General features: G+C 44.8%; 3 protein-coding genes across 3 annotated transcripts in view; 2 read left to right on the top strand and 1 right to left on the bottom strand.

The window, feature by feature from the left end:
- Window positions 1-4,321, top strand: part of LOC311148687 (anoctamin-3-like) — a gene marked incomplete at both ends in the record, with an annotated part of 98,459 nt that extends 94,138 nt beyond the window's left edge. The window contains one exon of the mRNA XM_084185666.1: window positions 4,250-4,321. Coding sequence (XP_084041792.1) covers window positions 4,250-4,321 — 72 coding nt within the window. The remainder of the gene's footprint in view (window positions 1-4,249) is intronic.
- A 10-nt stretch (window positions 4,322-4,331) lies between these two features.
- On the bottom strand, window positions 4,332-6,139 carry LOC311148686 (transmembrane protein 178B-like; the record flags this gene model as incomplete). The annotated part of the gene is made up of 3 exons (XM_084185665.1): window positions 4,332-4,480; window positions 5,036-5,149; window positions 5,743-6,139. The coding sequence occupies 3 exons, from the start codon at window positions 6,137-6,139 to the stop codon at window positions 4,332-4,334; spliced, it is 660 nt and encodes a 219-aa protein (XP_084041791.1).
- A 4,176-nt stretch (window positions 6,140-10,315) lies between these two features.
- LOC311148570 (transcription factor PU.1-like) lies at window positions 10,316-17,278 on the top strand. Its single transcript, XM_084185556.1, has 5 exons — window positions 10,316-10,569; window positions 10,900-10,993; window positions 11,445-11,644; window positions 15,526-15,691; window positions 16,640-17,278. The coding sequence occupies exons 1-5, from the start codon at window positions 10,537-10,539 to the stop codon at window positions 16,957-16,959; spliced, it is 813 nt and encodes a 270-aa protein (XP_084041682.1). The 5' UTR covers window positions 10,316-10,536; the 3' UTR covers window positions 16,960-17,278.
- Window positions 17,279-17,909: the final 631 nt, after the last annotated feature.

Below are 17,909 nucleotides of genomic sequence, written 5' to 3'. Positions count from 1 at the left end.
ATTCTGAATTCCCACCCAGCCAATCAGAGGGCAGGGCAGGTAGCCTAGCCTATCCTAGCGGCTAGAGCATTGGGCCAGTAACCAAAATGTTACTGGTTCAAATACAGTGGGGGAAAAAAGTATTTAGTCAGCCACCAATTGTGCAAGTTCTCCCACTTAAAAAGATGAGAGAGGCCTATAATTTTCATCATAGGTACAACGTCAACTATGACAGACAAAATGAGGAAAAAAAATCCAGAAAATCACATTGTAGGATTTTTTATGAATTTATTTGCAAATTATGGTGGAAAATAAGTATTTGGTCAATAACAAAAGTTTCTCAATATTTTGTTATATACCCTTTGTTGGCAATGACACAGGTCAAACGTTTTCTGTAAGTCTTCACAAGGTTTTCACACACTGTTGCTGGTATTTTGGCCCATTCCTCCATGCAGATCTCCTCTAGAGCAGTGACTCTCTCCTCTTCCATCCTATCATCTCTTCCCTCTGCTCAATCCTTCTCCCTCCAATCTCCTGATTCTGCCTCCTCAACCCTCCTCTCCTCCCTTTCTGCATCCTTTGACTCTCTATGTCCCCTATCCTCCCGGCCGGCTCGGTCCTCCCCTCCAGCTCCGTGGCTTGATGACTCATTGCGAGCTCACAGAACAGAGCTCCGGGCAGCTGAGCGGAAATGGAAGAAAACTAGACTCCCTGCGGACCTGGCATCTTTTCACTCCCTCCTCTCTACATTTTCTTCATCTGTTTCTGCTGCTAAGGCCACTTTCTACCACTCTAAATTCCAAGCATCTGCCTCTAACCCTAGGAAGCTCTTTGCCACATTCTCCTACCTGCTGAATCCTCCCCCCCCCCCCCCCCCCCTCCTCCCTCTCTGTGGATGACTTCGTCAACCACTTTGAAAAGAAGGTTGACGACATCCGATCCTCGTTTGTTAAGTCAAATGACACTGCTGGTCCTGCTCACACTGCCCTACCCTATGCTTTGACTTCTTTCTCCCCTCTCTCTCCAGATAAAATCTTGCGACTTGTGACTGCAGGCCGCCCAACAACCTGCCCGCTTGACCCTATCCCTTCCTCTCTTCTCCAGACCATCTCCGGTGACCTTCTCCCCTACCTCACCTCGCTGATCAACTCATCCTTGACCGCTGGCTATGTCCCTTCCGTCTTCAAGAGAGCGAGTGTTGCACCCCTTCTCAAAAAACAACACTCGATCCCTCTGATGTCAACAACTACAGACCAGTATCCCTTCTTTCTTTTCTTTCCAAAACTATTGAGCGTGCCATCTTTAGCCAACTCTCTTGCTATCTCTCTCAGAATGACCTTCTTGATCCAAACCAGTCAGGTTTCAGGACTGGTCATTCAACTGAGACTGCTCTTCTCTGTGTCACGGAGGCTCTCCGCACTGCTAAAGCTAACTCTCTCTCCTCTGCTCTTGTCCTTCTAGACCTGTCTGCTGTCTTTGATACTGTGAACCATCAGATCCTCCTCTCCACCCTCTCCGAGCTGGGCATCTCCGGCGCGGCTCACTCTTGGATTGCGTCCTACCTGACCGGTCGCTCCTACCAAGTGGCGTGGCGAGAAGCTGTCTCCGCACCACGTGCTCTCACCACTGGTGTCCCCCAGGGCTCAGTTCTAGGCCCTCTCCTATTCTCGCTATACACCAAGTCACTTGGCTCTGTCATATCCTCACATGGCCTCTCCTATCATTGCTACGCTGACGATACACAACTAATCTTCTCCTTTCCCCCTTCTGATAACCAGGTGGCGAATCGCATCTCTGCATGTCTGGCAGACATATCAGTATGGATGACGGATCACCACCTCAAGCTGAACCTTGGCAAGACGGAGCTGCTCTTCCTCCCGGGGAAGGACTGCCCGTTCCATGATCTCGCCATCACGGTTGACAACTCCGTTGTGTTCTCCTCCCAGAGTGCGAAGAGCCTTGGCGTGACCCTGGACAACACCCTGTCGTTCTCCGCTAACATCAAGGCGGTGACCCAATCCTGTAGGTTCATGCTCTACAACATTCGGAGAGTACGACCCTGCCTTACACAGGAAGCGGCACAGGTCCTAATCCAGGCACTTGTCATCTCCCGTCTGGATTACTGCAACTCGCTGTTGGCTGGGCTCCCTGCCTGTGCCATTAAACCCCTACAACTCATCCAGAATGCCGCAGCCCGTCTGGTGTTCAACCTTCCCAAGTTCTCTCACGTCACCCCGCTCCTCCGCACACTCCACTGGCTTCCAGTTGAATCTTGCATCTGTTACAAGACCATGGTGCTTGCCTATGGAGCTGTGAGGGGAACGGCACCTCCGTACCTTCAGGCTCTGATCAGTCCCTACACCCAAACGAGGGCATTGCGTTCATCCACCTCTGGCCTGCTGGCTCCCCTTCCTCTGCGGTAGCATAGTTCCCGCTCAGCCCAGTCAAAACTGTTCGCTGCTCTGGCACCCCAATGGTGGAACAAGCTCCCTCACGACGCCAGGACAGCGGAGTCACTCACCACCTTCCGGAGACATTTGAAACCCCACCTCTTTAAGGAATACCTGGGATAGGATATTTTTTTTAAAATAATAATAATAATATGTAAAGTGGTTATCCCACTGGCTATAGGGTGAATGCACCAATTTGTAAGTCGCTCTGGATAAGAGCGTCTGCTAAATGACGTAAATGTAAATGTAATGTTTTGGGGCTGTCGCTGGGCAACACGGACTTTCAACTCCCTCCAAAGATTTTCTATGGGGTTGAGATCTGGAGACTGGCTAGGCCACTCCAGGACCTTGAAATGCTTCTTACGAAGCCACTCCTTCGTTGCCCGGGCGGTGTGTTTGGGATCATTGTCATGCTGAAAGACCCAGCCACGTTTCATCTTCAATGCCCTTGCTGATGGAAGGAAGTTTTCACTCAAAATCTCACGATACATGGCCCCATTCATTCTTTCCTTTACACGGATCAGTCGTCCTGGTCCCTTTGCAGGAAAACAGCCCCAAAGCATGATGTTTCCACCTCCATGCTTCACAGTAGGTATGGTGTTCTTTGGATGCAACTCAGCATTATTTGTCCTCCAAACACGACGAGTTGAGTTTTTACCAAAAAGTTATATTTTGGTTTCATCTGACCATATGACATTCTCCCAATCCTCTTCTGGATCATCCAAATGCACTCTAGCAAACTTCAGACGGGCCTGGACATGTACTGGCTTAAGCAGGGGGACACGTCTGGCACTGCAGGATTTGAGTCCCTGGCGGCGTAGTGTGTTACTGATGGTAGGCTTTGTTACTTTGGTCCCAGCTCTCTGCAGGTCATTCACTAGGTCCCCCCGTGTGGTTCTGGGATTTTTGCTCACCGTTCTTGTGATCATTTTGACCCCATGGGGTGAGATCTTGCGTGGAGCCCCAGATTGAAGGAGATTATCAGTGGTCTTGTATGTCTTCCATTTCCTAATAATTGCTCCCACAGTTGATTTCTTCAAACCAAGCTGCTTACCTATTGCAGATTCAGTCTTCCCAGCCTGGTGCAGGTCTACAATTTTGTTGCTGGTGTCCTTTGACAGCTCTTTGGTCTTGGCCATTGTGGAGTTTGGAGTGTGACTGTTTGAGGTTGTGGACAGGTGTCTTTTATACTGATAACAAGTTCAAACAGGTGCCATTAATACAGGTAACGAGTGGAGGACAGAGGAGCCTCTTAAAGAAGAAGTTACAGGTCTGTGAGAGCCAGAAATCTTGCTTGTTTGTATGTGACCAAATACTTATTTTCCACCATAATTTGCAAATAAATTCATTAAAAATCCTACAATGTGATTTTCTGGATTTTTTTTCCTCATTTTGTCTGTCATAGTTGACGTGTACCTATGATGAAAATTACAGGCCTCTCTCATCTTCTTAAGTGGGAGAACTTGCACAATTGGTGGCTGACTAAATACTTTTTTTCCCCACTGTACCTGAGCAGACAAGGTGAAAAATCTGTCGATGTGCCCTTGAGCAAGGCACTTAACTTACTTAAAACTTATTTTTCTTAAACCTGCATTGTTGGTTAAGGTAAGTAAGCATTTCACTGTTGTATTCGGCGCATGTGGCAAATATTGTTTGATTTGATTTGATAACCCTAATTTGCTTCAGGGGTGCTGTACTACTTTGGCTGACCCTGTAAAACAACACATTTCACTATGTGAGTATAGGGGCTAGACTAGAGGTAGATTTAGAATTCAGAATATGTCTCCCCAGTAGGATGATGCTATGTATTCTGTGTACAGCATTTCTCATTCACCTCCCAGGAGGAAGAGCAGTCCAGCTATGCACAGCATTCTGTGCGCGCGTTTGAGTGAAACAGCTCTCTCAGAACTCACCTCCCATGAGAAACAGGAGTCCAGCTACGTACTGCATCAGGTCATGCTGCTTACAACAACCCAGAGCTCCAATCACCCAGCCAAACAGGATGATGGACACGGCCATGCCGATGAAACTGGCTGTCATTCTCTGCAGGTCTACACAGGGAGAGAGGAATTGGATGAAGAAATTAATATGTCAACATGATATAAAAATCATTTATTTTGCTGTGGTGGTGCCAAGTTAGTTAGACGGAAGGGTTGGAATTACACATTGACTGTTGAGGGTGCTCAATGTGTCTTGGGAGTAATTGATGTCAATATCTTTGACAATTGTGGGAGGGCCCACATTGCTATTTCAATTCTAATGGACGGGGGAGGGGCTGATTTGGGTAACACTTTATTTGGATAGTCCATCTGTAGATGCTCTACAGACTATCAGTAACATTTCAAATAACTGTCTGCTAACCCTAACCCTAACCCTTATTCCAAACCGAACCCTAACCATAACCTTAGCAAGCAGTTGTTTATCAACAGATCGTTTTTTTTTTTTTGATAGTATGACAATCCGGACTATCTAAATAAAGTGTGACCCAGATTTGTTATGGGGGTTCCCACCCATCCCTAACCCCTCCATATTTCCAACCATAGCTGCCATTGTAGACCTTTCTAATTCACCAGATGGAGATTGAAAGGGTTACCGCGGTAACTTACGGAGCGCATGCCACTCATCCTGACGAATAGTCTTGGTTATATTGATGTTCAGATTTCTGGGGAGGGCTAAAGAGGAGTAGTAGTATTTTATTGGTGTGCAGCGCTGAACCAAACCTACAGAGAAGGAACAAAAACAACATAGTTTCACATGGAGAGGCCATATTGAAATTACAAATATTATTGCATGTGTAGCCTACCTGATAAAAAAAAAAAATTGGCTAGCAGCATGAACCATAGTTTCACCACATATATTCACATTCAGTGTTTATATTCAGTGTTTTTACATTGGCCTCCCGTCTTAGCTGCGGCTCTGTAGCCTATAGGTTTATCTCCAAAAACACCAAAAAAGAGGTGCCAATTCTAGTACAATGCGACCCCATGAACACACTGACACAACGTTGAGATGACACAAATAAATCAAACATCAACATTGGTGTCACATTATCAAATGATGGATGAAAAGCCGTGTTGTTGTTGTTGTTGCTGCTGCGTAGGCCTTGAATGTGGGCGGACCGCTAACCGCTAGATCAGCATTCAGCACCTCGGATAGCGCCTCATGCAGCGCTCAAATTCCGATGATGATTCGCTCTGTTCACCACATCAGTGAGAATAAAAAACGCCTTGTAAACAGACAATTGCGCCACTGACATTATATATATATATAAACAGTATAGTGTGTATGATATGACGTGATCAAATGATGAAACCTTTAAAGATGAGATCCTCCGTCTCCAGGTCGAATCCCTCTCGATGACATTTCCTCCACAGCCCGGAGATTGTGGAGTTGTACTGCCGACTGCAGAGGGACTCCATGGCCGGGGCAGGGGGCAAAAAGTGCCGCTTAGCCCGCAGGAGGACTCCCCCACTCGACCCCTTCCTCTCCACGTTATTCTCCTTCGGTAGCATACGGAGTGGGAGGTTCTGGTTGGAGATATAGATGAATCCAGGGTCGTTTCTTTTGTTGGAATAATTCTTACAACGTTCCTTGTGCCTCCTCGCATCCGTCTCGTACCAATTGTCAGTACATATTGCGACTGCTATGAGTCCCAAGGCGCAAAAAGACAAAGATAGCCCCGCAGCCGTCAATGTCCTCATAGCAGACATGATGTTCCCAGCTGCACGCGGTATAAGAAGAGATTCCTCCGGTTCCTCTCTCGTGCCAGCTGCCTGGATAATTCCTTCCGCGGGACAGCAATCAATGGCTCGTGCGGGGGAATGTGGTCGCTCTCTGCCGCAGCATCAAGCTGATAATACTGTGATGACCGTGTAATGATATATTCCTAGGCCATTATTGACAACAGATCACAAACACTATCGTTAATTGTCCCAGTACGACCAAATAGCAGTAAACATTACGTTATAAAAAAAAAAAAAACATTCGGTGATGATATCAGGACGGGCCTGTATTTTGGTTCCTTTCTCTCTTGCTGTAGGTCTGCCCAATATTGCTCGAGGGATTTATTAGCGAGTCCACTAGTCGATGCCAGCAGATGGAGACAGAGCAAACATTTTTATAATAATGCATCAGCCAACACAATACTATTCACTGTCCATATAGTCAAATAAATAAAGGAAGAGATACCGTTTACAGTACATTCTAACAGAATAGTTTTAGGACTGATACCCAAACAACTCAACACATCACCGTCTTCCCTCCACCCTTCAGGTAGCCATGTTTGTTTCCCTCCACCCTTCAGGTAGCCATGTTTGTTTCTGTGGGGCCGGCTGGAGTTGAGCTGTGTTGTGTTTGTTTGGTGGTTGGTGAGTCTGGTTGGCATGGCTCCTGCAACCCTTGTGTCTTTGAGTCATGAGAGAGAGAGAGAGAGAGAGAGAGAGAGAGAGAGAGAGAGAGAGAGAGAGAGAGAGAGAGAGAGAGAGAGAGAGAGAGAGAGAGAGAGAGGAGAGTTCACATCTGTGCTTGTGTGTACAGTGGGGAGAACAAGTATTTGATACACTGCTGATCTTGCAGGTTTTCCTACTTACCAAGCATGTAGAGGTCTGCAATTTTTATCATAGGTACACTTCAACTGTGAGAGACGGAATCTAAAACAAAAATCCAGAAAATCACATTGTATGATTTTTAAGTAATTAATTTGCATTTTATTGCATGACATAAGTATTTGATCACCTACCAACCAGTAAGAATTCCGGCTCTCACAGACCTGTTCGTTTTTCTTTAAGAAGCCCTCCTGTTCTCCACTCATTACCTGTATTAACTGCACCTGTTTGAACTCGTTACCTGTATAAAAGACACCTGTCCACACACACAATCAAACAGACTCCAACCTCTCTACAATGGCCAAGACCAGAGAGCTGTGTAAGGACATCAGGGATACAATTGTAGACCTGCACAAGGCTGGGATGGGCTACAGGACAATAGGCAAGCAGCTTGGTGAGAAGGCAACAACTGTTGACGCAATTATTAGAAAATGGAAGAAGTTCAAGATGACGGTCAATCACCCTCGGTCTGGGGCTCCATGCAAGATCTCACCTCGTGGGGCATCAATGATCATGAGGAAGGTGAGGGATCAGCCCAGAACTACACGGCAGGACCTGGTCAATGACCTGAAGAGAGCTGGGACCACAGTCTCAAATAAAACCATTAGTAACACACTACACCGTCATGCATTAAAATCCTGCAGCGCACGCAAGGTCCCCCTGCTCAAGCCAGCGCATGTCCAGGCCCGTCTGAAGTTTGCCAATGACCATCTGGATGATCCAGAGGAGGAATGGGAGAAGGTCATGGGGTCTGATGAGACAAAAATAGAGCTTTTTGGTCTAAACTCCACTCGCCGTGTTTGGAGGAAGAAGAAGGAAAAAAAAATAAAAAATCCTTCCCTCAGTAAGAGCATTGAAGATGGGTCGTGGCTGGGTCTTCCAGCATGACAACGACCCGAAACACACAGCCAGGGCAACTAAGGAGTGGCTCCGTAAGAAGCATTTCAAGGTCCTGGAGTGGCCGAGCCAGTCTCCAGACCTGAACCCAATAGAAAATCTTTGGAGGAGCTGAAAGTCCGTATTGCCCAGCGACAGCCCCGAAACCTGAAGGATCTGGAGAAGGTTTGTATGGAGGAGTGGGCCAAAATCCCTGCTGCAGTGTGTGCAAACCTGGTCAAGACCTACAGGAAACGTATGATCTCTGTAATTGCAAACAAAGGTTTCTGTACCAAATATTAAGTTCTGCTTTTCTGATGTATCAAATACTTATGTCATGCAATAAAATGCAAATTCGGCAGTGTATCAAATACTTGTTCTCCCCACTGTATGTGTGTGTAAGTGCGCTTGTGTGTGCGTGATTTCTGGGAGTTTCCTTCTATTCTTAAATAAATGATAAAACCCTGATAAAGGCCTTATAGGTTTTTTTTCCTAACTGACCTCATGCTGTGTTTTTCCATAATTTCAGATTAGTTTAGCTGAGACAAATGATTCATCCAAAATGGCACCCTATTCCCTATATAGTGCACTACTTTCGACCAGAGTTTGCTACAACAGGAAAAGAATGCTGCAGCAACAGGAAATGTGAATTATTATGTGGATTATAATTATTGGACATTTTTGTATGGGTCGATACATTTTTTGTAAGGGAAAATCAAGTCTGACATTTTAAAGTGGAAATTACAAAATTCAGAAGCCTTTTTAAACCTCAAATACACTACAAGTTTAAAATGTCCTGCATTGCAGGAAAGTTCTCCTGCAACACGATCAAATTAAGATCCTACATCTGTACAGGGAAAATGGTGCCATTGGGGACTGAGATAGACTGTGAAGACGCTTTAAGAGCTGTTGTGCAAGAGAGAGACAGTGTTTTTCTGCAGATCTACACAAGAATCTTCACACATTGACAGCAATAGGATATCTGTTACTGATGACACTAACCTCTTGTTTAAAGCAGATCTATACAAAATATAGTTTTTTAAAGATAATCTGGGGGTCCAAAAACAACCAGTGTAACAACAGGCCTGAGGCCAGCAATGTGATGCAACTGTCCAAAAAACAAAAAACACTCTTGTCTCCACCAATCATGAGAATAATGATCGTCTTTCTGTACCTTCATGTACGTAAACTATACAATTCAAGCTATGCATCTTGGTTCCCAGGAAACTTTGTGTCGTGGCGGCTTGCAGTTGTTTTCCTCACTGTCATCACACATGTATCTAATGAGGAATTGAATCTGTTAGTTCAATCATAGTTCCTCATTTAAGAGTGTGTGTGTGTGTGTGTGTGTGTGTGTGTGTGTGTGTGTGTGTGTGTGTGTGTGTGTGTGTGTGTGTGTGTGTGTGTGTGTGTGTGTGTGTGTGTGTGTGTGTGTGTGTGTGTGTGTGTGTGTGTGTGTATGTGTGTTCGTGCATGCGTGTGCGTGCGCATGTTTAAATGTCAAAGCCATGAGTCTTTAAATGGACCTGTCATCTTTATAAAGTGGACACATGCATGTAGCCTAGCAATGGTATCGTAACATACAGACCTTTATGCTATTACTCACTTTGTTAATACAATCCATTTCTCTGTATCTCTGTGTGTCACCGTGTCACTTCCTCCAATGTATTATATTATTATATAGTACTGGGCCTTTAATTAAAAAGGGAAGTGGCGCTTTCCCAACTTCACTTTTGGTTTGGACTTCTCTCAAAAACTCTTCAACAATAACCTCTTCTCTAAGTCAATGCTTAAAGTAGATACTGACAATAACGTTACAAGAATAATATCACCGCTATAGTAGATACTGACAGTAACGTTACAATAATAATATCACCGCTATAGTAGATACTGACAATAACGTTACAAGAATAATATCACCGCTATTGTAGATACTGACAATACCGTCACAAGAATATCTCTGTTATTGTAGATACTGACAATACCGTCACAAGAATATCTCTGTTATTGTAGATACTGACAATACCGTTACAAGAACATCTCTGTTATTGTAGATACTGACAATACCGTTACAAGAATATCTCTGTTATTGTAGATACTGACAATACCGTTACAAGAACATCTCTGTTATTGTAGATACTGACAATACCGTTACAAGTATATCACTGTTATATACAGTAGGTCTGCTATAACTCTCCCACAAGTAAAAACATGTTTTATGTTCAATTATTTTAGTGCATTTACCAAATATAATAGTCAAAAGCCTGAACGATAGGTTGACCCATGGTTAAGAATCTAGGCAGAAAACGGTGAAACCAAACCCATGAACGTGAATGTGATTGGTTCACATCCTCTGACAAATCAGCAACTGTCAGGAATCAGATGAAGAAGAAAAAAAGTGGAAGTACAGTATGTTGTTGGTTTAATGCTCCCAGCATTGTTTTTCAGCTCTGTTTGGGCTGATAGAGGTCAACTGTATTGCATTTGAAACTAAAGGACTCCGATCAGAAACTCAATCAAAATTCAAGGGAATTAAATCAAAGGATATTTCTCAGTTATTTCATGATTATAACTGCGTGATTTTGAAAGACAAGAGCTGACACGCACAGGTTTGCAAAGTCATCTTCATGCATATGATGGAAAGCTACATAATTCCATCTGTAAGTATTGTGTGTGATCTTTTGTTTGTTGCAAATGTGGCTGAGAAATGTGTAAAAAAGTACATATGAAATGTGCTAAATTGTAAATAAGTCAAATGTGGGTAAATTGTCAAAAATTTACAAGCTGTTCATTGTGATTTTGTTAAATATATAATAAACTTTGTATTCATATCCAATGAGATGTGTATTACACCATATCTCACTAGCAAGATATGTACTCAGCCTAGAGTACATAAGAATGACCCATTCTAGAAACACATAAACTTTTGCTATCTACCTTCATTTTTGACATGCATAAGATGTATTATTTTAAATCTTTCTTTCCCAAAGGCATCTGAAGAAATAATCTCATATGAACCTGAGATTTATCGACCACCAGTAGAGTTATACTCATATCTCACCAATGTTGGAGAACTTCACGATGGTGAGTGGGAAAAAACACACACTATGAATATAATGATAAAGCTTCACACGTTAAAGACTGAATAGCTGTCCAATAGGGTTCAATTCAATTCAGTCAATTTAGCAAATAAACAATTGAAATTCCAATCGTCCTCATTGAAAATAAATTACGGTAACACATTACTTAAAGCCTGCCAGTATAATGCTTTATAGCTGTAAGTATGTGCGAGCCTTTATAAATGTCACATCAACGCTTATTTTTTTACATTTTTAGTCATTTAGCAGACGCTCTTATCCAGAGCGACTTACATGAGCAATTAGGGTTAAGTGCCTTGCTCAAGGGCACATCGACAGATTTTTTCACCTAGTCGGCTCGGGGATTAGAACCAGCGACCTTTCGGTTACTGGCACAACGCTCTTAACCACTGAGCCACCTGCCGCCCATAATATGTTATGTCTCTCTTCTGGTTTAGACCATGGCTGGGACTACCACTCTGACCGGGGCATGCACCAGAGGGACTTGTTGGACACCTCCTCACAAGAGAGTCACCTGACAGAGCTACAGAGTGTCCATTCCCAACAGCTCCTCCAACCCTATCGTTACCCCGATACCGACACCCTCCACCTGCCTCTAGTAGGCCCAGGACTGGGACCCCTACCCATCTCCCCACAGGTTAGTCCACCTCTAGTAGGCCCAGGACTGGGACCCCTACCCATCTCCCCACAGGTTAGTCCACCTCTAGTAGGCCCAGGACTGGGACCCTACCCATCTCCCCACAGGTTAGTCCACCTCTAGTAGGCCCAGGACTGGGACCCCTACCCATCTCCCCACAGGTTAGTCCAACTCTGTCTCTGACCATCTTGACAACTTATACTGTATGTATATGAAATTAGTATTTCAGATGAGAACAGTGTCAAAGCTGTGAAAAATATAAAATACCTATTGGGATAAAGCAACTCTGACAGATGGCCTAACACACAGCCTATGAAGAAAGATTCCCAGGCCTTTTATACTATAGTGGTATACATTATCACTATCAACAATATCCAATATCTAGAGATAATCCTCTCTGTCTTTGAGAGGGAGGGCAGAGAGATGACTGGATGTAATGTGATAGTTGTCTGTGCTGGTAGTGGGTTGCTCAACGATGCGCTTTTCCTGAGTGAGGGTACATTTAGCCACGACCCTCATGAGGGTACATTTAGCCACGACCCTCATGAGGGTACATTTATCCACGACCCCCATGAGGGTACATTTAGCCAGGACCCTCATGAGGGTACATTTATCCACGACCCCCATGAGGGTACATTTAGCCAGGACCCTCATGAGGGTACATTTATCCACGACCCCCATGAGGGTACATTTAGCCAGGACCCTCATGAGGGTACATTTAGCCAGGACCCTCATGAGGGTACATTTAGCCACGACCCCCATGAGGGTACATTTAGCCACGACCCTCATGAGGGTACATTTTATCCACGACCCTCATGAGGGTACATTTAGCCACGACCCTCATGAGGGTACATTTAGCCACGACCCTCATGATGGTACATTTAGCTACGACCCTCATGAGGGTACATTTACCACGACCCCCATGAGGGTACATTTAGACACGACCCTCATGAGGGTACATTTAGCCACGACCCCCATGAGGGTACATTTAGCCAGGACCCTCATGAGGGTACATTTAGCCACGACCCTCATGAGGGTACATTTTATCCACGACCCTCATGAGGGTACATTTAACACGACCCTCATGAGGGTACATTTATCCACAACCCTCATGAGGGTATATTTAGCCACGACCCTCATGATGGTACATTTAGCCACGACCCTCATGAGGGTACATTTATTCATGACCCCCATGAGGGTACATTTAGCCAGGACCCTCATGAGGGTACATTTAGCCACGACCCTCATGAGGGTACATTTATCCACAACCCTCATGAGGGTACATTTAGCCACGACCCTCATGAGGGTACATTTATCCACGACCCCCATGAGGGTACATTTAGCCAGGACCCTCATGAGGGTACATTTAGCCACGACCCTCATGAGGGTACATTTATCCACGACCCTCATGAGGGTACATTTAGCCAGGACCCCCATGAGGGTACATTTAGCCACAACCCTCATGAGGGTACATTTAGCCTTGACCCACATGAGGGTACATTTAGCCACGACCCTCATGAGGGTACATTTAGCCAGGACCCCCATGAGGGTACATTTAGCCACGACCCTCATGAGGGTACATTTAGCCATGACCCTCATGAGGGTACATTTATTCACGACCCTCATGAGGGTACATTTAGTCACGACCCTCATGAGGGTACATTTAGCCACGACCCTCATGAGGGTACATTTAGCCAGGACCCTAATGAGGGTATATTTAGCCATGACCCTCATGAGGGTACATTTAACCACGACCCTCATGAGGGTACATTTAGCCATGACCCTCATGAGGGTACATTTAGCCACGACCCTCATGAGGGTACATTTAGCCAGGACCCTCATGAGGGTACATTTAGCCAGGACCCTCATGAGGGTACATTTAGCCACGACCCTCATGAGGGTACATTTAGCCACGACCCTCATGAGGGTACATTTAGCCACGACCCTCATGAGGGTACATTTAGCCACGACCCTCATGAGGGTACATTTAGCCAGGACCACTAGCCTAGCGAGGATAGAGCAGCAGAATAGTGCACACTCACCAACCGCAGGGCTGTGGATAGCCTAGGCTACACCTCATTTACTCAACCTCCTTATTGAGACATCATCTGAGGCACTGCTGTGAGTGGGTGAGGAAAGCCTGATCAAATACAAATGTACAATGCAACTGTTAAATCAAAGATGTATAGAATAATTGCTTTGGGGGCTATTTGAGAATGGCTTTGGGGGCTATAGGAGAAAGGCTTTGGGGGCTATAGGAGAATGCTTTGGGGGCTATAGGAGAATGCTTTGGGGGCTGTAGGAGAATGTCTTTGGGGGCTATAGGAGAATGCTTTGGGGGCTATAGGAGAAAGGCTTTGGGGGCTGTAGGAGAATGTCTTTGGGGGCTATGAATGCTTTGGGGGCTGTAGGAGAATGCTTTGGGGGCTGTAGGAGAATGGCTTTGGGGGTTGTAGGAGAATGGCTTTGGGGGCTATAGGAGAATGCTTTGGGGGCTATAGGAGAATGCTTTGGGGGCTATAGGAGAATGCTTTGGGGGCTATTTGAGAATGGCTTTGGGGGCTATAGGAGAATGGCTTTGGGGGCTATAGGAGAATGCTTTGGGGGCTATTTGAGAATGGCTTTGGGGGCTGTAGGAGAATGGCTTTGGGGGCTATAGGAGAATGGCTTTGGGGGCTATAGGAGAATGCTTTGGGGGCTATAGGAGAATGCTTTGGGGGCTATAGGAGAATGGCTTTGGGGGCTATAGGAGAATGCTTTGGGGGCTATAGGAGAATGCTTTGGGGGCTATAGGAGAATGACTTTGGGGGCTATAGGATAATGTCTTTGGGGGCTATAGGAGAATGCTTTGGGGGCTATAGGAGAATTCTTTGGGGGCTATAGGAGAATGCTTTGGGGGCTATAGGAGAATGGCTTTGGGGGCTGTAGGAGAATGGCTTTGGGGGCTGTAGGAGAATGCTTTGGGGGCTATAGGAGAATGCTTTGGGGGCTATAGGAGAATGGCTTTGGGGGCTATAGGAGAATGCTTTGGGGGCTATAGGAGAATGCTTTGGGGGCTGTAGGAGAATGCTTTGGGGGCTGTAGGAAAATGCTTTGGGGGCTATAGGAGAATGGCTTTGGGGGCTATAGGAGAATGGCTTTGGGGGCTGTAGGAGAATGCTTTGGGGGCTATAGGAGAATGCTTTGGGGGCTGTAGGAAAATGCTTTGGGGGCTATAGGAGAATGGCTTTGGGGGCTATAGGAGAATGACTTTGCATTTGTGATAAGAAGTAAATCCCCACAGAATGATGTAAATAAAAATCAGTCTCCAAAACATTTGGCCTGGACTTTTAAGGGTATTTCTCATGTATGACTGTCTGTCCATTGTGCTATTGGCAATTGTTTTTAGATTATATTTAGTTGCCCTTCCACTACTTCCTCTTTTAGTGAGATGACGGACCATTTTGACATTTCCAAAGTAACACAATCAGACAGTCTCTCAGGCCAGTCTACTAAGCAACGGTTATGTATACAGGAGATGTGGATGTGATCACCAAATCACAGAGTAATCAAAGCAAACACAATATTAAAGCCTACAGAATCAAGGACCTATTTTTTTTACTCTGCATTGTTGGTTAAGGGCTCGTAAGCAAGCATTTCACGGTTAAGTCTACACCTGTTGTATTCGGCGCATGTGAAAAATAGATTTTAATTTGAAATATTTAGATTTCGGGGGGCCTGCCTAGATAAAGAGGCTACAACAGGTGGAGGTTTTCCATACTTTCATTCAGAACTAGTGCTCAAAATGGCGCCCCAAAATGTGTGTTATATTGTCATATAGATGCTAAACAAAACATACCGTACAACCATCTATCAAATGATCTGTCCATTCTTCTCCACAGATGCCGTATTACAGCCGCACGGTGTTTTACCATCAGCAGGCCCCCGTGTCCCCGAGCCACTACTGCTCAGAGGAGGAGAGACCTGGGGGCCACAGCCCCCCACTGGAGGTGTCTGAGGGAGAGGAGGAGGACTACGGAGACCATGTCCCCTCTGGGGGTGACTCCAGTGAGTCCTGACTTACTGAATGACTGACTGATCTGGCTGACTGACTGATTGACTGATCTGGCTGACTGACTGATTGACTGATCTGGCTGACTGACTGATTGACTGACTGATTGACTGATCTGGCTGACTGACTGATTGACTGATCTGGCTGACTGACTGATTGACTGATCTGGCTGACTGGCTGACTGATTGACTGATCTATTTGTAAGTCGCTCTGGATAAGAGCGTCTGCTAAATGACGTAAATGTAAATGTAAATGATCTGGCTGACTGGCTGACTGATTGACTGATCTGGCTGACTGACTGATTGACTGATCTGGCTGATCTGGCTGACTGACTGATTGACTGGTTGACTGATATGGCTAATCTGGCCCACTTCTGGACCATAATTTTAACTGGGCCGTAATACCTGGTAGATGTGGGCTGGATTTCGGCCATAATAGTTTTGTTGGCTGGGTAGGGTCCTATTCCATACAGGGATCACTGTCAATGCAAATATTTACTATCATAATTATAATCAAAACATAACCAACAGTAACGTTTAACCGGAGTATGGGCATGTGGAAACGAGTGGGTGTGTCGAAAGGAGTGGGCGTTTCGAAAGCAAGCAGCTAATTGGTCAGATATTACTGCTCTGCCTAACCCGCTCTGGCTTTTAGCTAACCCCTAAAACTTTTCCTAACCTTACCCTAATTATCCTAACCCGCTACGTTAATTATCCTAACCTGCTGCGTAAGTTCTCCTAACGAGCTACGAAAAGTCAATTCTGACATAAACTGTATACCATCTAGTCGAAACCTCTAACCTATAGCAGAGCGCTTTTGACACACCCACTCCATTCCACACGCCCACTACCCCGGGGTGCAGTTGAAACTGGAGGAATTATGAGAAAATGTAATCCCATATGAATCCCTTATCTCCAATATCTCTACCATATCTCTCTATCCAGGTAGCAAGAGAAAGACCCGCCTGTACCAGTTCCTGCTGGATCTGCTGAGGAAAGGAGACATGAAGGACAGCGTGTGGTGGGCGGACAAAGAGAAAGGTATCTTCCAGTTCTCTTCTAAACACAAGGAGACTCTGGCTAATCGATGGGGCACGCAGAAAGGAAACAGGAAGAAGATGACCTATCAGAAGATGGCCAGGGCCCTGCGGAACTACGGCAAGACGGGAGAGATCAAAAAGGTCAAGAAGAAACTGACCTACCAGTTCAGTCTAGAGGTACTGAGGAAAGTCTCAACTACAGAGAGAAGTCACTGCCATCACTAGGGGTACCAGAGATTGTTTATGTAATGCCCCTTGATACAGGCTTTGGGAGTAGGCCTACCCTCACTGATATGCATTGCAAATAGGACAATGATGACTGTCTACTGTAATTCTATGTCATCACATTTTAAAATGATACTCCAGAAACAATCAGGTAGCCTTAAACGTGTTTATGTTTTGATTTTTTTATTGATGTTTGCATATTCCATGTTTATTTATTTACTTAACTGAACATGTCTTCATGTTCTGCATTGCATGATCTTGCTCTTGACTCTCTATCTTTGTGTCTGTGAAGGAAAAAGCAATAAACTATATGCTTTGCAAATGCTGCACTTCTTAGAAAATCATTTAGTGGAATGGAAGAAGGATCAAAACCCCAAATAATGGAAACACTAGTCTATCATGAGTAAAGACAATGGAAACGCTAGTCTATCATGAGTAAAGACAATGGAAACGCTAGTCTATCATGAGGAAAGACAATGGAAACGCTAGTCTATCATGAGTAAAGACAATGGAAACGCTAGTCTATCATGAGTAAAGACAATGGAAATGCTAGTCTATCATGAGTAAAGACAATGGAAACGCTAGTCTATCATGAGTAAAGACAATGGAAACACTAGTCTATCATGACTAAAGAAGGAGCAGACAGTGGCAGCAATCATTCTCTTCCTCTGTTATCATGTTCTGCCTTCAACCTCCTCATCATGAAAAGTAATGAAAATGCACATCATGAAAAGTGAACCCATCACAGGTCAGTTTCGGGGCGTAGGCCTATACTAGTTTGGAAAGAGTTCTGAAACATAGGGTATGGCAGGTCTTAATCTCTTTTAGTTTCATTTAGAGAGTAACTTTAGCTACTGCAGCATTTTGTGGCAAGATTATGTAACGTTGCTTAGTCTTAACCTCGTTGGTTAAGTTAGTTAACGTTAATCAACAACCTAACGCGTTAACAA

Source organism: Coregonus lavaretus (genome assembly GCF_964263955.1).
Source record: "Coregonus lavaretus genome assembly, chromosome: 21".
Taxonomy (NCBI): domain Eukaryota; kingdom Metazoa; phylum Chordata; class Actinopteri; order Salmoniformes; family Salmonidae; genus Coregonus; species Coregonus lavaretus.
The sequence above is the reverse complement of the archived record's forward strand: the minus strand, read 5'-3'. Positions and strand labels throughout refer to the sequence as shown.

Coding starts and splice junctions, on each gene's coding strand:
- LOC311148570 (XM_084185556.1), top strand. CDS start 10,537: ATGCATATGATGGAAAGCTACATAATTCCATCT. Junction 10,570..10,899: donor AAAGCTACATAATTCCATCT/GTAAGTATTGTG, acceptor TCTTTCCCAAAG/GCATCTGAAGAAATAATCTC. Junction 10,994..11,444: donor TGTTGGAGAACTTCACGATG/GTGAGTGGGAAA, acceptor CTTCTGGTTTAG/ACCATGGCTGGGACTACCAC.